At 41.1% G+C, this 25,432-nt stretch overlaps 1 protein-coding gene across 1 annotated transcript; it reads right to left on the reverse strand.

Annotated features, from left to right (window-relative positions):
* Positions 1 to 25,006, reverse strand: LOC109039823 (uncharacterized). The gene is made up of 3 exons (XM_019055491.2): positions 23,801 to 25,006; positions 3,633 to 3,804; positions 1 to 798 (listed from the first exon to the last, which is right to left on the reverse strand). The coding sequence occupies exons 1-3, from the start codon at positions 24,027 to 24,029 to the stop codon at positions 570 to 572; spliced, it is 630 nt and encodes a 209-aa protein (XP_018911036.2). The 5' UTR covers positions 24,030 to 25,006; the 3' UTR covers positions 1 to 569.
* Positions 25,007 to 25,432: the final 426 nt, after the last annotated feature.

Below are 25,432 nucleotides of genomic sequence, written 5' to 3' on the forward strand. Positions count from 1 at the left end.
GCCCCTCTCTCACTCAAAATCTTGATATTTTCAGTTCAGGTAGATTAGTAAGAAGTCGGATGCAGCAAACACATGAAAATAAATCAGCAGTTAATTGCAATAGAATTGCAATTTTTCTACCGTGACATTGAAATATATTTACAACATTTGGTCCATGAAAGCCGATATTAAACGACCGACAGAATGCGGCCCTTGTATCTATTAGAAAGATAGGCAATTTGCAATGCAAAGAGAGACAGAAACCTTTTTTTTTAGTTTTATTGCGATACTTTCCGCTAAGAGGAGCCCCCTCAGTTAGTAGATGGGCAACATACCCGACAAAGCAACGCTCCGATGCAGGGGCAATAATTCACCCTGTAAATCGCAATTCAGTGCAACCTGTGCCACTTGGGATGTAGTCGCTCCACATCAGCTCAGCTCTGACTCCTCTAAAGAGTGGGTCATCCCCCTCCCCCACCCCTCATAAAAAATGTCTAGTTACGCCCATGGTTGAATGACTTGGTTTCTTCACCGATCTTCTATTGTTATGAATAAGACTAGTATGGTCCAGAGGCACGAAAAAGGGAATTTTAATACATGTCGTTGGATTCGGTTTTTTTGTCTCCTTCGTTCTGCATATCAGGCGGGCTACTCATTCCATATTCATCCGTAGTTGCTCCACTCTCCTCGCCTCCCATGTCGTTCCCTCGTTGAAACGATTCGTCCATGTCCGTCTCGTCTGCTTCGTCCCGCGGCATGTAGTCTTCGGGAGCTTTCTCTTCGTCCTTAATTTTTTCTGCGAAAGGAGAGTTCAGCGATCTAGAAAGAGGAAAGAAAGGGCCATTACAATTTTGTCCTAAGAACGCACGAAAAATATTCTAGATTCTGTTTTAATTCTTCGTGGAATTAACGTGGCGAGTACCTAAATTGATATCACTACGTTTTTTGGGACAGGTCATCTTGCGCATTTTTAACTTGACGGCACAATTTTACATGTGGATGTTTTTGATGAATATATCTTACGAAAAATTTGCCCACTTAAAACTATGCCAAGTAATTTGGACCACATTTTGTAATTGGGAACTAATTTTCCTGGCTCATTTCAAAAACGACATTCTTATTTTGAGTTTCTCTGTAGAGTGTGGAAATAGGTGCTTTTATGAGTGAGCCAGAAATCGTAGTTTTCAGTAGCAAAATTTCATCCACTTAATTCCCGTAGTCGTGTACGGTTTGCGTTCTAGCTACTGCATCTTTAGAACCAGTTTTATAACAGCAGCATTTAGTTAGAATTAAACAGGTACTTTAAGTATTAATAAATACTGCTCTCTAGGGCAGGACCGGATTTAGGGGTGGACACATGGCGGCAAATTTAGGGGGGCGGCAAACTTAGACATTTTTTTTAAATGTAGGTATAAAAAAAAAAAATCGGATTCAGAAAAAAAATTACAAACGAGAAAAACGCGACAAAATATCTCATTTCCTGAGAGTACAGTAATTTCTAATTTTGTCGTCTTTTGGAGATACAAGAGACAGCACCTTTAATTAGTTGAGTTATGACAGAAACGAAACACGCAATTTGGTCTGGAACGGCGCGGCGCAGAGAGCAATGATGACGAGGACTTGAGATGAAAAGGAGAAGCCCTCGGCGCGGCGGTCGGCATGTAACATATATTAGCGCCTACAAGACTGCATGAATACTTCACGCATTGCGTCAAACACAGTGCGGTCAGCAGTGGTCGGTGTGAAACGCATCGCGCCTACAAGACTGTAGGAATACTTCACGCATTGCGCCAAATACAGTGAGGTCAGCGGAAGTTAGAATTATTAAACCACATTTATGTTTGTTCTGTAATAATTTTTTCGTTCAATACTTATAAATGGAAGGCCTCATCCACACAGAGATTGGTTTATGGAATTTAACTTTCGCACTGAGTTCCGTGAACTTTCGCTAGTAGTGTTGACAGGGCTTCCGCAAAAAATGTGTCCAACACGATTGAACGCGTCTTATGCACCCCTCCCTCTCCGGCACGTTCAGTTGATGGTTTTTATTGATGTTTCAAAACGAATGAGAAGGGGGTGGCAAAATATAGACGGCCCATGGGCAGTAAGTATAAGTAAATCTAGCCCTGATTAGGGTAGCACTCATATCGTCATATCGTATCAGCGATAAGCTTGGATTTCCTTCCAGTGACCAACGCGAATGAAAGTTGTCCAAGTGTCGCCGAAACGTGAATTTAATTTAAATGTGCCATTTTTATTCAGGCTGCTTTTTTCATTTCACCCTTTTTGGCGCATTCTGATGAAGTGTTTTATTCCATGGATAAAAAGCCGGACAAGAAAGGCAAACGGGAAGGGAGGCCGAGTTCTGGTTTGCGTTGCTCGAGAGTAAAATGTTAATTAGGCGTCAGTCAGGAACAATGAGGCCGTAAATTTCAGGGGAAATTTCCGACTAATTACGGAGTGTACCTGTGAGCCGCACGCCATGAAGAAAAGTGCGTCATTTGGCCTCGACTTAAAAGCTTTTAAAGGTGTAAAAGCGGGAGCCTCGGGAAACACAGCTGTACCTTTCAAACTCATACTTTGCCAGGTTTGAGGCTTAATTGTTGGTGAAATGATAACTCGCAGTGATAAAATTATAAAACGCTGTAAGTAGTTGATTTAGGGCCATAAAGCGTCGAATTAATTTACGTTTTCCGCACATTTTTCCAGTTAAATTGGGGAAAGACGGTGTCATATCACCGCAGCTGAAAAAGGAAGAAAGGAAGTTGGGTTTGACGACACTGCCAAAGTGCCAAGTTAGTGAAAGTTCTGTTATCTAAGGTAGTTATATTTTCTCTTTTTTAAAAAGTCTTTGAGAGGGATTCTAAATTCAATTAAAAATCCGTAGTGGAACGTATGACTCACTCATGCTGAGATAGGTTTAATCGCAGCAATAGACAAATACAACGCAGGCGCATCGAAATCTTATGAAATGCCTTCAGATTTTGGTGTAGGCAATACCGCATTACTCCCAAGTTTTAATAGTTGTATCAACCTCTTGATGAGATTTATTACTTTTTCTTTCGCAAGATCTCGGAACGAATGGAGCCATGGCCCTACTTTAAACCTTTTTGGATCTCCATTTTAACACTCATCCAGAGAAACGCAGGATCGCTATAATGCGGCCCTGTGCTCATTGAAGCAAAAACTGCCGATGTACGGATCGGCGTTTCCTTTTTGGGCTGACTCTATGTTCCTCCCCCTAAGAAACTTAGTGAGACGTGTTGGGTGTATAGGTGTAGCTAGGTTATTTTGCTTGGGAGGGCCCGGTACCCTTATTAATGTTATCACCGGGGAGCTAAGGGTCTCCTCTGGAAATTTTCCAAATTTTTGGACGTATTTCGAGACTTCTGTGATTAATTTTTCCATTAATTTCTACACATAAATCACGGTGTCAATTTCTACCTACAAACCACAAAATTTGAATTTATCGCGCCGCTCTGACTCCCCCCCCCCCCCCCTCGGCCCAGGGGGTCCACATAACTTTCCCCGTGGGTTATTCACATTAGCTACCAATGGGTTCACCTATTGATCCCCTGGAATTTCATGGATCTCACTTGGTCCCCCAGGAATCTTATGGGTCCCCATAGGGCCGTTTTACCAGGTATACTTACTCGGTGGTGTTGTTCAGAGAGTCTATCATGTCGCGAGCCTCACCGTCCAGTCCTGAGGCGTCAGTTTTGATCCTGTCTTGGAAATCATCCAGTTCCTCTTTCCTGCCGGATATTGCGTCCGCTATATCTTTTCGGAGAGCCGTCACTGTATCCTCCAGTTTTTCCTCAGCCTCTGTAACCATCAAAAATACAGTGTATCAGCAGGGAAACCGTCCTCACACCCAAATCTTCACTGTTATGAACACGATGTCAGTTTAATCGGCAGTGACTTGAGAATTTGGACTGAGAGATCGCCAGTTTTAAGTTTTTCAGGCAGTCATAGTGCAGACACGTACATCAATTATAACTGCAAATACTAGGATGGAAAAAAACACAGTAATTTTTTAATACAATGACGTCATTCGGGCTTTGTCCTCAAAGGGCGAAGTCCTTGTTGACACTGAACGTTTAGAAATTCGACATTTTGACTCATTCTAAGATTTTAAGCGTTGTCAATCTGTGCTTTTTCTGATGACCCATTACAAGAGGGAGGGTCGCCATTTGAACAGAAAAGTCGGGGGTCTGTGTCCTCCTTTAGCAGGATGTCTCCGAAATTTTGGGGAATCTAAAAAGTTGTTATCCATTACTTCGGAGGACTCCCAAAATTTCAAGTATCTTACTCAATTAGATAAAAAAAATTAGCAGGTTGACACGGAATTTCCAGACATCTTGTATTAAGGCTCTTTAAAATGGACTAAATTTTGTAGGATAAGACGCGGGACCAGCAGTTGGCTAATTCATGAAAGCGCTTATCTGCTTAGTGGAAATACCGATGTTAGTTTTAAAATGGACCAGAAATAATTGAACGTATTTATGCTAAAATAAAGTATTGCATGCAACATAGTTCCTTATAGCATAAATAGTTCAGTTATTGCTTATAACCGTAAAATGAAGCCGAACCGAGTTTTTCAGTTAAAGGTGACTTATTTTGCCCTCGTCAGATCATAAATTAATTCTGTCAAATCAGCGCAGTCAATAAATACCGAATTGACGTTAAGAATAGTCCATTTCTGTCACTGTTCAATGGGCCGTTAAATATTGAAAAATGAACGAGCGCAAATGAATACCAGTGGCGCGGCGTGCTTTCAGATACATCGATTGATCTGCCATTTATACCTATGGAAAAGGATCGATAGAAAGGGGGTCTGCAACGAACACTCTAATTATCGATTCTTTAGCACAGCTTCAAATGGGGAAATATCGATGGTCGATCATTCACGCCGCGCCACTGATGAATACCTGGCCTTTTCGCATCGTTTTGCATGTTTTGCATGTTGTTCCTATTCGATGCCTAAATCACCTAAGGCACAGGAAGAAAGCAGGGGTCTCAACCTGAAGAACGATGCAACTGCATTGTTGTGAGATAGTGCTAAAAATCAACATTCTTCTCAATTTAAACTAATCCCTACTAAACATCCCTGGCCACTATTTGAGGTTATCTGGTCAAAGCTGCGGTTAATGCACGGGATCATAGAGGGTGGACTTAAAATAACTGACTTTTTACTTGAGAAAGCGAATTTGTTCCGGGCATGGAATTTTTAGTTGAATTCCTAAGCACGTTTGATTGAATAAAATAAATTTTTACGACAAAGTCAAATTTTGAAAGAAGGTAAAAATGTCTTAATGTATGCCAACATAGGGAACGTTTCCCTCCGCAGAATTAGTTGTTGTCAGGTGGTGCTGGAAAATCAGATTCCTCCATTTAAACCCATGTAACAGTATCTAAATCTTATCGTACAATCTGGCAAACTTGCCGCAGCTATTACTAACACACTCTCACACAATTACTCGAATGGCCAGAAACGCTATATAGGAATTGTTTAAACCCATGTGAAATATCTACATTTCATAGCGCAACCTGACAAAAATGCGCAACAGTTGCGGCCGATCGGCAACGGGGCAAGTGACGCAAATTGCGAGCGTATGCCGGGCCGGAGGCCGGTTGCCGGTTGCATTGCGTAGAATTGCAAACGGAAAGTTGCGTCGCGGCGGGGAAAAATCAATTTTTGAGCCGGTCGTTGCCGAACGGTGGCGGAAACAGACTCGCCGCACGGTGGATCGAGTCAATAGGAAAAGCCGGACAAAATGTAGAAACTTTAAACGCTTATAACTCCGTTCATACAAAACTTTTAGGTTCTGAAAGTGGTACCATTGGTTTCCTCGTGAAATCTTCTCCTTAGCGCACCCCTTGAGATTTAAAATGTGACGGAATAAACATCAAAATTTGCAGTTTTAGTCAAAAATTTCATGCCCGACCTTTCTAATTGACTGTATCCACTGTGCGCCGCGCCGGTGTCGATGGTGGTGTCGCGAGATCCGGCGCCGGGTAGCAACTCTTTGATTAGTGTTCCCCGGCCGAAAAGCCAAAAGCGAAAACGATCATTACTCTCGGTGAATAATGAATGGGCCAAGACGTCAATCAGACGCCGCGCTTCCTCCTTTGCAATGCTGTCGCGCCGAGGAAGAACAACGTATGAGCTTTCCGACGACGCCAAATTGCCTTTCATAAAACATGATTTTTCTAAGAAAATTCTAAACATTCCGTCTCGAATTTCTCCCCATAATTTTGTTCGCAATTTGATCTAGGCTACCTGAAAATTCCAAGGGACAAAATTCATAATTTTTCTCAGAAATGACTACTTTATCGTGGTAAATTTGGCAACATTCGCACGTACATACGGCGTTTATCATCTACTCTCGGCGCCCGAGCCCGAGCGCACGCAACGGATGGCATGTCCTTTGCAGTTTGCCCTTTCGCCGACGTGGTGGGCGATGGCCATTTCACGTCCTTCAGCATAGAGTATCTATACAGGGGGAGTCTGTCAGTCATGTATGAGCGACTACCTGATTGGTTCATCAGTTTAAGACTCCTTATGAGGCTCCTAAGGATCGATGTAGCCAAACCCGATCTACAGGAATTCGTATCAGTAAGGGATGTATGAATGATACCAGAAAAAGTGATTCTTAGCATAACTCGTCGCTCCTCTGACATAAGGGCGTATCTCAATTTCCACATGAGCCCCAGAAAGCATAGATATATAGGTGGAGTAGGGCTCGCACAGGAATTGAGATACGCCTTTACGTCAGCTAGGGTGCGACGAAATATCAATTAGAATATATTCAGGACTGCGAGTAATCCGAGAGTATATAGAGATAGTGTTAAAATGTCTGTGCCTCTCTCTGATTGATTAATTTTCCCTAATTGGTATCTGGTTGGAAATTTACAAAAAGATACAATGTTTTTTTGTTCAACTATGCATTGAAGATAGGTGTGAAATTGTGAATAAATTGCAGAATACACGGAAGTGGAAAAATGAACATAGGTGCAAATGAACTCGCCAAATGTAATTCTGTTCATTAATATATAGGTTCTAAACAAATACAAAATCTGATCAAAACACACCGTGAAATTAAAACCATTTTGCACTAAGATAATTTTTTACACGATTTGAGGGGTAGTAATGCAAAGAGCTTTAAGAAAGCCCAATCTGAAACATGCATACAAAATGAAATTTCTATAGCAAAGAAGAACACTTTTGAAAATATAAAACACAGCTAGTTTGGATCTGTCCATATGAAATAACATTTTATGGTGACCAGCATGATTCATTCAACGTTACTCATTTCAGTGTAGTGAATTGTGGCGTTAAACTCCTTTGGAGAAGTTTTGACGGGACTTGTTCAAAAGAGACTCCCGGCAAAGTCTGGAATTTAAAACCGTTCATGCATTTGGACACGCAAAAATCCACACTCATGCAGATATATTACTTGCAAAACCAATGAGGACAGTTTCAGAGCACTCCAACTCTTTGCTTCCGGGAGCTTTCGGACGAACTGTCACTTCTTTGGCTAGAAGCACCGGTCTCAATCTGATTGGACCCTCATCTGTATTACCGTTGTGTTCTTTACTTTTATCTGCAACAAACATGGCTTTAGTTGCAACAGTTCGGTCTTCAAATTTAGTTTCCTTCAGTAAAGAATGTATATCCATCAGGATCGTCTTTACTATCCTGAAGTTTTTAACGCCCAGTAAGTAACAATAGGACGGCTAAATGTTGTGGCAAAAATGTTGACTATGTCATTCGATCGCTGGTTAATGAGTTGAACCGTTGAGGAATTATGAATGGCACAGGCCTGCTGTGAAAAAGCTCAACTTGCTCACAGCTTGAGTTTAGAATATAATCTTCACGATTAAAAGTCGAATTTAGAGATCAGGTTTCGCAATTGCGGTCGACGGTGAACCAAGAAGATTTGGGCCCTAAAAATTGTTCCTTCGTGGATCAAAGTTCCTCTTTTTGTGGTTTATGAAGGACGGGAAACTATTCAACATAAACTGTCGAAAATCATCAATAGTTTGATTGACACGATATTTTTTGTACCAAAATGACTCATTCGTAGAGAAGAGCGTGGAAGAACGCGCGTATCTGCACAAAATGTCCAACGGGAAATATTGTTCGTGTTGGGGAATTTTTGCCTCGGTAAAAATTATGCCGTTTGCAGGAGAATTTCTGTGTCGTGACCCGTCGTCGCTTGGGGGTCGAGCGACTTGTGGATGAATATTTGAAGAGCGCGGCGGGGCGCGGGGGAGGGACTTGACTTGTGAAGCGTCAACAGTCGGCAGGCGACCGTCACACCCTGACGGGAACTTATTAGCGTTGCTTTCTCATTCGTTCGCGTCCACCGTCAATTCCTCCACCTTTTAATCACTCACTCTCTTGTCAAATTTCCGGCGAGTCCAGTCCCGACGTACGTCGGGCTTCAAGTCCTCGGCGCCTCTGGGCGGACCAGAATGCATGACATTTCATGACATTCACTCTCATGAGAAATCTCGGGTATCTCTGTTTTGAAAATTCTAAAGTGATATACATGGGGTAATTTTTAAGCATTAGGACATAACTGGTACTCATAAACCTTTTGAAAGGTACATTTAGGTCAGTGGTACAAGTATGAAACTTAACCCTTAGATGCCCAAGTCGAACCAAAATTAACCTGAAGCTTGCTAAAAACACGAGCCCCGCGGGTTGTATGAGTATGAGGCCGCTACGTGCGAGCTTTAGATATGCGGATCTTCAAATTCATCGTGAAAAAGAATCAGACATAAAATTGTATACCAAAAAAGAATCGAGTGTCAACACAGCCGAAGCTGGGAGAGACGTAATCGGGCCTCGTTTTTTGACTTTTCTTCCGAAAGTGAGCGACGCCTCATTGGCAGCATAGAGCGGATCATCGTGAGTTCACGCCGCCGCGCGCCATGGCGCCTTCAATTTTGCAGACGCAACACGGACATCCATCAAGCACGAATAGTTGTATCTCTGCGCCGTCCTCAACGCGCGTCCTTTTCCTTGCTCTATTTCCATGTTGTGTATCTGAATTATTATAGTGGTGCTTTGAGGCTACGCGAGCAACACAACCGAAGATAGGAGAGACGCTATTTTACGTGTATTTGATACAATTAAACCAATTTCAGGACACATTCAGCGATTTTGAGGCGCTCCCTAACTTGACTGGCACTTCTGCCCGAACATCCCAAATCTTTCCGCTCAATAGTGCTGTCATACATTTTGCATTCCAAAGATTGATTTGCCAGTAGCCTAGTTTCCTTGTTTCATTTTTTTTTTACCGGCATAACTTCGTATCCTCGCGTCACTTTATTTCAGGAAGGAAAGCAAATGCCGTTCGATTACTCAACGACAAACCGGCATCGAAATTCCTATCGAGCCATTCACTTTTCCCGAGTGAAATTCCCCGGCCGCATATTCCGTCGCTCCTCCGACGTAAGGACGTAACTCTGTTCCCACATGAGCCCCAGGAAGCATAGATTTTTACGGATCACAGGGCTCAAGTGGAGATTGAGATACGCCCTTACTCCAGAGGAGCGACGATTCGAGAGGCGAGGTGAAAGGATGAGGATGGGGGTGGAGAGGGACGAACGAGGGATCCCTCCACGGCTCACTCAGCCTTTTGTCACATCAATTTTACAACCATAAGGGCCAATTGCACATGTAGAACAACTTCACGGCCTCTTCAGTATTTCTTCATGCTCCGTATTATACCCGCTCGCGAGGATGGAAGAGCCTGCGTATCTTGACGCGGCGCACAATGGATCGAGTCAATCAGAAAATTCGGACAAAATTTGGAAACTTTGAACGTTTATAACTCCGTTTATTCAAGATTTTGAAGCTCGAAAAGTGGTTCCATTGGTTTTCTCGTGAAATTTTCATCATGAAACACCCCTTAGTGTTTAAAATGTGACGAAATGAACATAACATTCTGCAGTTTTAGTCAAAAGTTTCATGTCTGACCTTTCTAATTAACTCGATCCACTGTGCGGCGATGGTTTTTCAGTAGAGGCTTTTTCATAGAATCGGCCTCTTTCCCCGCCAACGCCAGAGAGCTGTGACTCGAGGTCTTTGCCGCAAATGAAACGTTCATAAAAGCTTAAAACTTAGAAACATATGTTGGAACGAAAATTTGCATATCGAAGCCCGCGGGGTTTGGCACAATCTGTTATCAACTCCGGAGATTCAATTTGAACTGTATCGCGTACAGTCTAAGAAAAAAATCATATCGACGATGAAACTACCAGACTACGTATCTCGTTTGCGGTGTTTAGGAATCTCCCCTGACATTTTATTTTTTTGAAGGAGACCAGATCAATGTCATTCCTTGAAATATTCACAGGGTTTTCTCTGCATGAAAAGGAAAAAGCACGGAATTTCTCAAGAACTGACTTTGAGTGGTTTTCCATTCAAAAAATAAAATATGACTGGAAGTCTGCAACGTCGCATACCGAGGTACGTGACCTGGTAGTTTCACTGTCGATATTCCATCCGAACAAATGATTAAGCCTCTATCTGGAACTCCTCAGACGACGATAGAACCGGTCGATTTTTAGAGATTTTCAAAATTCTGAAATTAGATATTATTAAATGTCTTATTTTGGGCTGTAAATCCAACTTGCAATATTTGAGATCGGGCAACCATTCTTTGACCAACCATCTCACAGATAATAAGATCATACAATCACATGATAGAGAAACCGAGGACATTCGAAACGTCAAAAAAAAAAAAAAAAAAAAAGTGAACCATAAAAAAAAGGAAAAAAAGAACATTGGGATAGTTTATTTCCTACTAAAAGAAAGCTTTACTCGGGTGGAAATCAATGTTTTAGTTTTTTTTCTTTTTTCTCTGTTTTCTTCAACACGAACTCTCCCCCGGGACAGATTACTCCGAATGAGGGTCATTAGAGTCATAGTTGATAGGGGCAGGAATAAGCGATGTATACTGCCGTGTTAAGGAAGAACGCCGTATGAACATTCGAGAGTTGCCAAATTTCCTCCGACAAAATGTTTATTTTTGAGGAATGTTATGCATATTTTTACTCGAAATTTTCAGGAGCTTTAGATGAAATTGCGAACAAAATTATCTGAAAAGTTATAAGGAAAATATTCGTAAGTTTACCAGGAAATTTGTGTTTTATCAAAGGAAATTTGGCAACGCTTGAAGGTTCATACGGCGTTCTTCCTCAGCACGGCAGTATATTAAAGCGTCAACTCGAGGAGGATAATATTGACTCAGTTCGATACGGTCCGAGACCCGGACAGAAAGTAGGAGTAATTGCACGGCCCGAGGCATGTTTCGCAGTGCGACTGCCAGAACCGCGTAACTGCATCGGGAACCTCGCACGTGGATACGCTTTTTTAGCTCAGTCTGCCAATGTGTTTTTGCGCCAACTCGTACACAAATAAATTACTCGTGCCTCCATGCCTGCCTTCATTGTGTATCTTAAATCCCCTCCCTCCCTCCCTCTTGCTCAATATCTCGTGCGGACAGCATTATCGGAGAAAAACTATGTACTCAAGTGAAGTCAAAGTTGCAACGGGATTCAAGATCGCCGAATCAGGCTCGCAGAAAAACGGACATTTTCTATTAACAAAATCTGACACCCACAGGCTTCACTCTCATCGCGCTGATCAAAGAATCTATTGATTCCAATCATGCATGGGCGCAGCTAAGGGGAGGAAGAAAGGGAGGCCTGGTACCCCTAGAATTGAAAATATCATAATCTGGCCCCTCAAAAGTTGTGCACGGTGGCAAAAATCTTCCTCGACGATAACTATTTGTCGTAGCGTAGGTATTTGTTACAATTCGAAAGTATTTTGAACTAAGAATGCTTAAAATGAGGGGCTCAGAGGACAAGGCGCATAAGTGTAGTTCTTGGAAAAATTGAGATATTGATGACTACAAGTAAAAATTGTATCAGAGCATATTCTGTGAGAAATTCGCACCATAATTCCAATTTTTAAGCATCAAAAAGTCAGTTTGAGCTTTCTTTTCGCCGTAAGGCTCCATGTAATTTCAAAACTTCAAACACGTATTTCTTGCAATGGCAAAAACTACACTTATGCGCCTTGTCCTCCAAGTCCCTCTGATAGCGTATATTACGCCCATATTTTAGCTACTCCTATTCAATCATAGGTATAATATTAGTGCAACTTGTGCCGGTGATAGAATTGTGTTATATGTTTTGAGACAATTACCATTCGAAGATTGAATCCGAGAGATCAGTGAAAATAAAATATCTGTCAAACACTAAGTTTCGTACAACCTAAAAAGACGTATAAAGATAAAATCTAAGTAAGCAAATGCTAACGAATGTTGTGTCTGGGTTGTATCTACGAGATTCAATTGGATAGGCACAAGGTAATGCATTTGAATGTTACGATTCAGGCATTGAAAGAAGTAGGTCAATAAGAATCGGAAAAGAGGAAGGGTTAGATAGAGAGGAAGGAAAAAAGAAACCATCTCGAATCTTGAGACAAGGCCTTGAACTGCCTATGTCGAGAAAGTCCAACTTTATTCAAACTTTTATTACACTACTCTAAAACACGGAACTCCATTTGTAATCACAGCTTTTGCTGCTTGTGATCATTGCAATTTTAATTTCGCATCGGTCAATGTTTTTATCGTCGTTGCCACGGTGACCACGTTCTTGCGAATGTGTTGCAATTTGTGTCTCACAAATGGCATCGGGCTGCCAAATTGGCGAAAATATAATTTTTTGAAGGAGCAGTGCACGCCTGATTGAAGATACGATCTGCTCTCTATTTCTTTCATCTTTCTTTTTGAATACACATTCGACGGGTACAAAAAAACGTCCACAGCCAACTAGCAAAATTGCGGGAAAAAAGTTTGCCTTTGAAAGGCATTAATATTGTGCAGCCTTCCACATTTGAACTGGCATATTTCAGCAGACGTGACGACTCTCTTAAAGCACTATCAATCCTTTGACTACCCTAAAAGTCGAGGAACATTAACCTACAAACAAGTTTCACCATACAAGTACAACCATACAAGTTTCAATGCACAGAGGAAACTGATCATTCAGACATTGGCAGCTGATTTATATATATCCTTGAATTGGAATTTTCATGCTCTAAGCTAGATAGAATTCCCAATTCGGTGCCCCTGTGCATGATGGGCGAGAAGGTTGCGATAGGCAACTATTCGACCTCTGAAGTTGTGATTTTGCCGTTCAGGTGAAATGAGGGCGCTCTATAATGTTTGAAAAAATGTGCCGCTCGTCTCAGAGTGCACAGCAGCAGCTTTTGTTGGTTTAATTGCCATGCTAAGCTTGCACAGTCTGAATTAAAATATCATCTCACAAAAATATATTTACTAATGTCGTCTTTTTAATTAAGACGCAATACAAAATAGGCGAACGTGCGGACAGCTGGAAATTTGACGCGGACCACACACGATATACCAAGATATTAAGCATCGTAACGCGTATTTTCTCATCAAAATTTTACATTAATTACCCCGGAAACTTTTCCGAATTCCACTCATGGATAAGAAGTATATATTTCATGTGATTAAAATTTCAAAATTTCTGCTTGCCAGAAAACCAAAGCCTACTTACATCAACTCGCACAAAGTAATCTGCTGTGATACGGAAGAGAGCCGTTAGTGAAGTCTGGGATGAGCCACAGTGGATCATACAGAAATGCACCTGCCGTTCTTTGCGCATTTTTGACTTAACCAATGGTCAGTAAGCGATAATAGCCCGTGTAAAAATTATCAGAATTTAATTAAGTTGATTTCTAGCGCGATCCTTGTAAAACTATGATGAACGTCAATGGGTCCTGTCATCTAGAGTCTGAGGACCTACTGATCGAACAATAATTCGATTGAGGCATATGCCCTTTTTCATGGCCGTAGCCAGGATCTCCGGGGGGCCTTCCTTACAGGAGGCTGGTGGCATCCCCAAGGAAGTTGCGACCAAGCACAGTGGATCGAGTCAATAGGAGAGATCGGACAAAATTTGGAAACTCTATTTGCTTATAACTCCGTTTATACGAAACTTTGAGGTTCTGAAAGTGGTTCCATTGATTTCCTTCGGAAATTTTCTTCTCGAAGCATCTCTTAAACTTTAAAATGTGACGAAATTAACATCAAAATTTGCAGTTTTAGTCAAAAATTTCATGTGCGACCTGTCCAACTGACTCGATCCACTTTGCCCCGCAACAAATTTTTTTCCGGCTGCTTTAGTGCCGTGTTCAGAATTGAATACATCGAAGTCGGTTACATTTTGTCATAAGTTTTGGCACGTAGGATCTACCGGCCGGTTAGGGCTATTATGAACAGAACTCTCTTTTGGCCCGCTTCAAAGAGCGAGGTAGAATCGATCGAAAGTTCCTTTGACGTCTCCGGACACAGTGCGTTTGAGGAGGGACTGAAAGCATTAAGCTATTGTGAAGTACATATTCTTCTTGAAAGGGAAGTTGATAGCAAATCCCGGTATTCATGCCCGGTGGCGAAACTTTGTTTTCGCCTTCATTCATTAGGAGCCGACGCTGACGGCTAGTGGCAAACTTCGAGGAAAGTGGTAGAGTAGCCCATTTCCAGTTTTACTGTCTGTAGCTTGATCCGCCCGAGCTTCTCATTTCAAAATCACATTTCTCACTCGAGTCGGTTTATCTCTTAGGTACTGGCTACAGGCAGTAGTGCAACTCCTATCTTGCCGTGCTAAGGAAAAACGCCGTAAAAACCTTCAGGCGTTGCCAAATTTCCTTTGACGAAATGTTTATTTTTTAGGAAAGTTATGAATATTTTTCATTTAAATTTTCAGAATTTTTAGGTGAAATTCCAAGCAAAATCGTCTGAAAAATTGGGAGGAAAATATTCACACATCTACCACGAAATTCGCGGTTTATCAAAGGAAATCTGCATTGCGTCAAAAACAGTGCGGTCGGTGTGAAACGCATAGCGCCTACAATACTGTATGGATACTTCACGTATTGCGCCAAACGCAGTGCGGTTGGCACGGTGGCGGAAATTAAACTTATTAAACCACATTCATGTTTATTCTTTCATAATTTTTTTCGTTCTTTTCCGATAAATGGAAGGCCTTTCTCACACAGATATAGGTTTACGAAACTTAACTTTCGCACAAAGTTCCTTGAACTTTTGCCAGTACCTAGTGTTGACAGGGCTTTCGCAAAAAATGTGTCCAACACAAGTAAACACGTCTTATGCACCCTTCCCCTACGGTACGTTCATTTGATGGTCTTTATTGATGTTTCAAAACGAATGAGAAGGGGCGGCAAAATACAGGCGGCCAATGGGCGGCAAGTAGGTAAATCCGGCCCTGATTACAATGCCCAAAAAAATCGAGATGAAGGTATCCGTGCTGAGAGGAACATTTCATGTATTGTCTGAAAAAACGTCCAATTTTAATCAAACCAAACTGGAGGCACAACTCTCGAAGATCGTGTTGGTTAAAACGGGTGATTGTCATAAACTACAGGGGGATAATGATGGACTAGATTTTGGGTCTCTCTTGGGTTGCCGTTATTTAGGTACCAGTCTATTACTATCACCTGTGTCAATTACAACCAATTCCTGTCACCAATAGGATGGTTCCATTTCTTCTTTGTCTTCTTTGTCTATAGCTTTGTTTATCAATCTCAATGACCAGCCCGCTGTTTAAAATTATAACTTTGCCATAAGGTAATTTCTGAAGCGAGATGCTGAAAAAGCCTCAAATTTTTCAGCAGATCGAGAACTTCGGAAGAGTTTCAGATTTCCCTGATTCGCTCATTGTGATTTTCAAGACATACCCTTTCGAAAGAACTTTTCTTTTCGCTCTAGAAAAGTTTACAACAGATTCATTCGAGATACGTCTTTTGGTAGTTTCACCGCCGACACGTTACAGACTGAGGATGAAGGCCGGAAAAATACAAACAAGCGGCTATAATTACTCGCGAATGAATTATTCATTCCTTGTTGCTTCATGCTTTGTGCGAATGCGAACAACCTTTCATTTCTCGCGAGCCTCGTTCAACGTTTCTACCTCGTCCTTCACGGTTTCCTCGAGCCGATCTGCCGGAGTCCAGTTCCGAGTCGGGGTATTTCGGCATCATTTAGTGCGGCAAGTTTGGTAGCCCTGCCGTCGACTGGACATTTACTCCGCGGTGGTGGCAATCTTGATGAGCGACACGCGATCTCCCTTTCCTCGGCAAACGGAAAGACCACTCGGTGCACTGTGGGCAATTCGATGAGTTCACAGGAAAATGCACCGGACCTGAATGTTGTAAGCGTTAAACCTCCATGGAATAGTATCACTCATTCGTAACAACGCATTTTTAAGTTTTTTTTTAAAAATTTAACCATTTCTTGAGGCATAATGGTGCATAATTTTTATCAATATTTACTGATTTGAAAACGATGATTACCAAAATTTTGAAATTTTGAGGGAAAAACGTGGGACTCAATGTTTTTTGGAAAAGCTAAAGCATACATCGTTTCCCAGACGATAGGACGTAATTGCATTCCAAGGTTCCAAAATTGACTCAAACAATTCAATTTTACACAAGATTGTACCCGTGCCTTTGTTGGCCAAAATGTATCTGATTTTTGCATGGCATCAAAAGAGAAATCAGTGAAACTTTCAGTTAGTAACGCTAAAAATTATCCTGATAAAAACGAAATTTCCGAGGGAGAATTTGACAATATTGAAATGTAATTTTGTTCTTTCGCGAAGAGAACAACTAGAGTTGTATCCTTCAGAATCCGAGACCCGACATTAATTCATGTCATAGCGGGTTGACATATACCCTTCCAAGGTTCAATTACCAAAGCTCTGTGCTTAAAGTCTTAAAATTCCAGGGTTAAGGGCCAGTAGCACTATTGTCAACAACCTTACTTGAGACACAAAAAACGAATTACAATGGCAAGCTGCAAGACTTGTTATTTCGGCTTGAATTTCGGCACATACACCACTTCGCATAGGCAGTTCAGCGGAAAGTCACTGATACAAATTGTTTTTGGCGTTTCTGATATCCTTCACTCTCAAATTTGTACGTAGATAATCAAAAATGCAAAAGAGACAGCCAATACACCTCTCACTGTTGTTGCCGAAAATTTTACTTGTAATATTTGTATTTTGCCCGGTAAGTAAGGAGCGATTTAACGGTAATATACCACAGGAGTCTTGTGAGCTCATGGTTAGAGCGAAAGCTCCTACATCTGGTTCTTATAGACTCTGAATCCGGAACGACCCGGCTCTGAACTCGGGGCTTCAACCCCTCGGCCTAGAACGCGGAGGGGTATATGGACGATTTTGACGATTTTTAGACCCGGAGGGTTATTTCCGTGTTTGTTGGTCGAGTCAGATGGAATGTCAGAGAAAGAAGAAACAGTTCACTCAAACAACACTATCAAGATATGAATGAAAAGGTGCGTTTGGTGACTAGCCTTCACCGCCCTCACCATCAAATATCAACCCTCTACAATTTTTACAGATATTGAGGAGATACTATAATTAAAAGAAAAACCAAACAACAATTTTCACACTATAGTGAATGACCGTCATCCATACAATCGTAATAATTCTCAGAATCGCGCATCAATAGTAATCTTACGATTGCATCCTTAAAAAATTAAAAATAGTGATAAGAAAATGGAAATAACACAAGAGGATTCCTGAATACTATGCCATCGTCCAAAAATTTAATTCGCGACCGTCAGGGATAAAATGTCGAAAAACTCAATATCAAGCTGTTGGCACTTTGTACCACTCAGTAGCGTGGCCGTGGCTTGCTTTGCGATCTATTGACTGATCTGTCATTTAAACCTGAGGAAAAGAATCGATAAAGAGGAGGTTTGCGACGAACACCTTAATAATCGATTCTTTACTATACCTTCAAATGGGGAAATATCGATAGTCGGCCATTCACGCATCGCCACCGGTATTCCTGCAAAAAGGGAAAAACTACAAAGACTTTGGCACAAATGCCCAAAAGTGTCAATCCAACCTGGATCATGACTTTGAAATGCAGTTTTGTAAATAAGAAAAAAAATAAAAAAATTACTCGAAGTTATGGTTTGTCATGCTCGGAGCTGTAAATTGCCGAGTCTTGGTGTAACTTTAAGTTCCTGTACTTGCACGACAGTTGAACAAGTCATTTGGACGCATTTAAATCAAAAGGAATCATAACAAACGTGACATGGACCCCTATCCAAAAAAATACTCGCATGACAGGACTCATGCAACAATGCATCGAGTACTTCTTGATTTAAGTACATTCACTTGAAGAAGGACGTAACTGCCAAAGGTCGTATTTCGAGGGAAAATGAAAAATCTTGATTACTCCGACATGACCAAAATTTACCTTCGTGTACTAAGGACCGTCTCTTCGTCGGCGATCACAATTGAATCGACGTATGTCGAAAAGGAGTGAGTCCAAAAACTCATGAGCCTTGGCGCCCTGCGCAATTAACGAAAGCCAAGACTCATGAGTTTTTGGATTAACGTCCTTTCAGCATGCATCGGTTCAATTACGCACCAGCTGCCTCTAACATCTGAAGTTTCCTCGTTGTTACTATAGTATAGAGAACGCATCCCACTGCGCGGCGTTGCGTTTACATCGCCGCTCGTAATTTAGACACTTATTTGAACTTGATGACCCCTGATTGCGGCTCGAGCCCCGGCCAACCACCCGCAATTACCCTACATTCCCTTTATTCTTTATGAGTTTGTCCGCTCCTGTCCATAGTTCCAATGTCCCTCCTCCGCAAATCTTACAGAGCGTCGGATGAGGCAAAACACTGCTTGTTTTCATGTCGACATGATGAGCTTTTCACCGCACTCTCTCTGTGTCTAAATGACGTATCAAATTATTTGCAGGAGACTTCAAGAGAAAACGGAGAGAAGGAAATCAAAGTCATGATGAGCTTTTCACCACTCTCTCTGTGTCTAAATGACGTATCAAATTATTTGCAGGAGACTTTAAAAGAAAACGGAGAGAAGGAAATCAAAGTCGGACAGGTAACGGTGGAAAATAAAGGAGGCAGCTCGTCGGCAGTTAAACTCCGAAGCACTCAGCTAAACTCTAACTTACTTTGATCATAAAGTGCTCCTTGGGAGATGGCTGAGCATTTAAAAAGTGAGTCCATTAGGGCTCTCTTATTAAATTGCATCCTTACACAGCTTCTGATAAAATCAATATGTTGAAATGACTCCAACGTCGTTCCTTTTAATGGTGAGATATTTTGACCTCTCAAAGTTTGGGACAGTGAAAGTGGGTCACCCGGTAGTTACATCAACATCCCTGGTTGTTGATGTAACTACCGGCTTAGTTGTGACCTCCACCGCGTAACTACCGCACGGTAGCTGGCGCATTTTTAACCAGCAGCTGGTTGTGTCGACTACCCTATTTTTTTCCGTGTAGAGACCAGCCATCTTTATCTCTAATTTCCAATATTTTTTTCCTTGTTAAAATTTTATAGTTCCTGATGTATTTTTATAGGAAAACGCACATCGATGGCTAAAACGTTACATTACATATTTTCGAAAATAAGGGGCTTGACTTATGAGAGCTATCATGAAATAAAGGTTACCGTGGGTCTACTCGTATAATATTACAGCTCAAAACACGTACACATGAAATGGTCTTAAATGATAAAAATAAATCAGATATCTCACGGCTAAATGTGGTAAACACGTACCCCTCTTCTCCCACGTACCTCCGTTTATGGTCTCACTCAAAATTTTCCCGCGAGATTATGCAAAATCGTGCATAGAAGCCTGGAGTGGGGAAGTATGTTTTGGGCGAGAGGCAATAAAACTCATCCAAAATTTGGGTCTCTTTTAGGCGAGGAAAGGGGCTGGAAAAAACGGCGGTATTTTGGACATGCTGGGCGAAGTCAGAAAATGTGGCAACGCTGTCATTCTCGGGCAGTGTTGTTTTCAACTATCTTGTCCCCCCGATGTAATGCCACCAGGCGGTGCCGGGGTCTTTGTTAAGTAAATCAATATAATTTTAAAGTTAATGTTTATTAGTCCATATTAAACTTGTTAATATTATGTATCATTACTTAATAAAGGATGTTTAAAAAAAAAAAAAAAAAAAAAAAAAAAAAAAAAAAAAAAAACTATCTTGTCACCTTACTATTCACACCGAAATTAAGATTGTAGATGTCTCGAGAAAATAGGCATTGAACTCCCGCCGCACACTGTGGTATTGGACCTGAAAAGCTGGCCAAAACTATTTATCACCAGATATCGCCGAGTTTTAAGAATATTTTACAATCAGTACTTCTTCTTAAGTGATAATATTTACAATTTAACCACCGAACACATCATATGACAATTTGCGGAGAGCGGTGCATTTAGACGAGTTCCTCCTTCACCTATGGTCTACTTTTCGAAATAAGGACTTTCTATTACCTCATTTATGTTTTTTTTTTTTAAAACAGAGTAAGTCACTTCAAAATTTTTGACGAAACTTAACTGACAATTTCAATTGTTTTGAATGTTTTTATTATGTGTTGTTTACGGAAGGGAGTTGGGAAGCTCCCAAATTCGGTTTCTTGAGTCAGAAACCGTGTTTGAGAACTTCCTGTAAACCAAACCCAAAAATTCATCGTACTCGCCAAAATCTCTTCAAAATCTCCGTTTCAACCGGCGACTGGTGAGTTCACATTACAGTGTTGCTTTTTGTTTTACATTAATTAATTAATCGCCCAAAACATCCGTTTTCATCCCCGCCCAAAAGACACCCATTTCCCCGCCCTAAACGCCCTCTTTTCAGTAGCACTCGCCCAAAACGTCGCCCCCCCCTGGGGTTTGATCTAAAACTATGTAACATCCATTCAATTTTCTCCTTTACCTAAGAGTGAGGTGAAAAAGAGAAAATAATTCAAACTCTTCTTCCTAATTATTTTCTTTTGACGATGCTGAGTGCAATGTGAATATTTCCCTGAGTTCCCGATCAAAATTTTTGTTCCTAAAATCAGAGGATGATTTGGCTCTCATGGCCTTTGATACGAGCCAATTTCTCGTGATAGCTCTTATTGTGTGTATTTCTTTCACCTAGAAGAAAAACTTTTTTTCAAGGCAAAACTTTGCGGAGAACCTCCTTTGTCACAACATAGAAGATTTGTTGGCTTCGAGACAGCTTTACTTCAAATAGTTCCGCCTTCCATATCAATGGACCCTCGTTTCAATTGAACTTTCTACCCTGCTTCAAAGCTCCAAGTTTCAGCAGGTTTCTTCTGCGATGCATTTTTCACTTACGACTATATTGTTTCTTTGTTATTCATTTGAGCCCGACGCGAATCTTTCCTGCAAAACGATGCAAAAGTTTTCTTGCTGTAATTAACCACATTAAAACTACCTCTTTTGAATGTACAAGGTTCAGGAAGTTGGAGCCAGCTTTTGATTCAATCTATTTGTGAAATATCTAAAGCAAACGTTCAAGTCAAACTTTCGGTAAAGTACCTAGCATTAGAAAGTCGCAAAACACGTATCTCAGTTACGAAGGATAAAAATATCTGCTGTTGTTATATCTTCAGGAGGAGAAACAATGAAAGAAATTCATAAAAATATTTACGGAATATTCTGTGCAAGACATAGCTACTGAGATCATTAAAAATTCAAAGATGGAAATTTTTGTATCTGTTTTTACGAAATAAAACTCCGCGTCTTTTTCCTAAACAAACTAGCACGATAAGAGTACAAATTCTAAACTTTCCATTGTATTTTCTGAACGACAGTAGCAATAGTTGTTTTAGTATTATATTTATTTTAAAGAGGTACCTACCTTAGCAACTTCAGCCAATGATTTTTAAAAAGGGGAAGAAAAGTTAGCTCATGGAGCCAGCCATGTGCCTTAGCTCGTTTAGGGAAAACTCCAAAGCCTACAAAGGTTGATCAATTCTTGTTAAATTCAATTAAAACTGTGATTCCTGGATTCACTTACAGTTTTGCATGATTTAATCAAATCGACAGGAAAGCACGTTGTTTTGACGATGACTGGGTTAATCAGGAGAGAGTAAATTGGGTGAGAAGAGAAAGTTCACCTCCATCTTAGAACGCGTAAGAACCTTGAAGTTCCACACAAGTTGAATTGATTAATTACCCAGGATCTGTCCAGTACATCACGAGAAAACCGCACACTTACAAACCTAATGTGGAGCATAATATGCGCTTGATTGATGCTAAGTATGCAATTCCGATATTTTTTATCAAACATCACGCAAATCTCATACTTTGAACGAATTTAGAGACATTATGAATGCTACCACTGAAGTTTTTCTTTTCTTTTAACAACACCGACACTGACAATATTAAAAAAATTTGCCGTGTAGGAAATGGGAGGAAGAGGTTTTTATTCTTATTTCCTCACTTAAATTAAAAGTTCCAAACGAAGATTTGGGGTATATTTGGAGTATAAAACTGAGCTTCTGTGGAAAACATGAAACTTTCTTTTAAGTTGATTATCAGAATTCTTCAGAGGAGCCACTGTCGATCAGAATGCGCGTTTAATTAATCTCTATGAATAAAATTGCTTTTAAAAGCAATATGAGGAGAAACTAAGTACCATCCGGAAAATCTGTTATCTTTAGGGTAAGGAAAAGCAGGATTTCAGCGCAAAAAGCTTTTTGTTGGAATATGAGTGATGATTAGAATACCACTATTCGAACACGAGGGAGTGTTTCTTGCCTACCCGATTGATTGAAGGCGATTCAAGTTGCAGGAAGTTAGTTGATCACCGGCTGCAGGCTGCAGTGTTCACGCTTATATACTTCTACAAGTTGAGTTAATAGACCCAATTGTATTTTTGCTTAGTACTAAATATGCTACAGTCCTTAATTTTTTTTGGTCCATTCTATTAGTCGAAGAACCTACAGTAAATAAATTACATTTTGTAATTAGGAACTATTATCCCCAGCTTATTTTAGGAACAACGTACGTGCATTGATGGATCCAATGGGGGGGGGGGCGTTGGGGGCGTGCGTCTCCCCCGAAGAAAGGAGGAGGAAGAAGGGAGGGAGGATAGAGGGAACTTGTATTTGGTAATTGTTCGTGATGAAATTGACTCAAACTGGATGTTAGATGCTTGAAAATTTCGAGAATTTTCTAAGAACAGCCTTCCAGACCCCCTTCCGCCCCCTTCTCGTTCAAAATATCTGTAACACCTGTGCATATTGATGGCTGACGAACAATTTCGCCCATCTGCAAATCGACGATTTTGCAAAACGAGCAGAAACCTTCGTCATTTTTGTCATTTTAAGGCTTGCATTTTTTCATACGTTACAGCATCATTGAAGTGCTCCCCTACAGAATTGGAAAAACTAAAATCATCAGCTTGCGTACTTAATATCGTAGAATGCATAGTCGCTAACTTTTTTTTCGCCAAAATTGTCAGTTAGGCTGTTTTGATCGTTAGCCCTTGATATGTGTCATCAGTGTCCCCACTCGGATGAGTGCTTTTACAAAAGAGTCAGAAATCGCAGTTCCTAATTCTACTGTGCCAAGTAAGAGCGCCGTAAATCCATCAAGATTTTCCCTAATTTTTTTCGAACTTAGGACTTTATAAAATTAAAACTTGCTTACCCGTGCAATTAAAATTTTCAGGTTAAGTTCTTGATAGTATTTGCGAAAGGATTCTGTAAAGACATTTCAAGGTACACAAGTTTTTCCGCTATGATACATTGTCTCCAAGAAATGTAAATTGGCATTTACGGCGTTTTTGCGTTGCACAGCAGAATGACAAAATGAGGTCAAAATGATAGTGCGAGTCAACTACTTGGTACAGCGGATTGCTAGCGAAGTCACCTACCGTGGAATTTGGTGGTGAAGGTTTGCTTAACGCCCTCGGCGGCCTGGTTGATGGTGTCCTCCACGTTATCGCCGAGCCCTACCCAGGAGCTCTTGGCCGTGTTCAGGAACCCGTTGTTGTTGGTCGACGACGGCGGGTGCAGATCGTAGCCGGGGGGCTCTCCTCGCATCCCGTTTGACGTCGGAGCGTTGTGCGACGGCACTAACGGGGAACTCCCACTACAGCCCATCTTCTTTCGTGCTCACTCAAAATAAAAAAGACAGGAAGAAAAAGAACCCTTAACTCGGCAATAACACCCCCATCTTTGACCAAATTTCCACAGCACTCTAACCGCTCCTCGGTGGGTGCGCGTAAAATTCCTGAATTCGATTATCAGCGTCGAGAACTAACACTATTTGGAATTCGAATCCAACAGTTTGTGGCTTTACGTCGATGTCTCTCGACTTTTACACTAGGGTTCTGATGTTAAGATTGCGTTTGACGTTCGAAGGCCATCTTTGACGTTTAAGTTAAAGTCGGCGGGTTTGGATTCGACACTGAAATCAGTACCATCAAATGCATATAAAAATCATCCTCGGAACATGTGAGATCGGCGAGCAATCACGCAAATTTGGCGTTTGGAATTGTGGCTGAGAGGATTCCATGATCACAAAACACATTTGGGTTGTCACAGGTTCTCACAAGCGACGCAGTTTCTGCTGTACCATCAAGCTTTTACGAGGTCTGCAAAATTCAAATCAAGTGCGCCTCTGAGAAACGGTAATTCAGTAAAATACGAGATCCCGTTTTTAGCGGCAAAGTTTCACACAGTTCTCCACAAACGACGCAGTCAGATTAATAGGATTTTCTTGACACTCAAAACGCGTGTGCCTCAGAAATTCAAGCGTTAATGTGTATCACTTTTTTGATATTATTTAACCATGAACACGAATCACACGTTAAGAGTCCGATTTAGCGCCTAGCCCTCAGTTGAAAAAACGTATCCGGTGTTGTAAACATTGCTCCTGTGTTTGAAGTAGCTTGTAAAACGCAGAAATAAGTATCGATGACATTGCGATTGAACAAGGAATCAAGTGTGGAATGAAATCAGATGATTCGGATGAATGAAACGACGATGGCGGGAGGCGATGAAAGGACGGCCAACGGCGGGACGGAAAAAGTCGCAACTAGCCACGTGCGTGACACGGGTCCAACTGAACTTCTAGAACGGACTCGAGTTTGTACGTGTAAACTGAGTGGATCGATTCCTCCCATTAAAATACTTCTTACGTGCTTCGTTTGTGGTCGCTCTCAAAGGTTAAACATTCTAACGGATGAATTATTAAATTTTGACGAGTCTGCCTGCCCCGCGGGCCCCGTGGCGCGACGCTATCGTGTCGAGATTGCTTCACTCATTCGGATGCAAAAAGGATCTATGTACAAATGAATTAAATCAAAAAGAACTTTGGAACACGCAAATCTCACACCGAGGAAAATGCTCTTGTTAAACATGCCGCGACAGGGATTCTCGTTGAATCAACCGGAAATTTCTTCAAAGTGACAAGGTCATCTGAAATGCCAAGTTTACCTCATTGTGAACTAGAGTCTGTAATTTCTTGGGTTCTAGTTTGCAGCATAAAATAACCAGAAAGC

The sequence above is a fragment of the Bemisia tabaci genome, chromosome 1 (genome assembly GCF_918797505.1).
Source record: "Bemisia tabaci chromosome 1, PGI_BMITA_v3".
NCBI lineage: Eukaryota > Metazoa > Arthropoda > Insecta > Hemiptera > Aleyrodidae > Bemisia > Bemisia tabaci.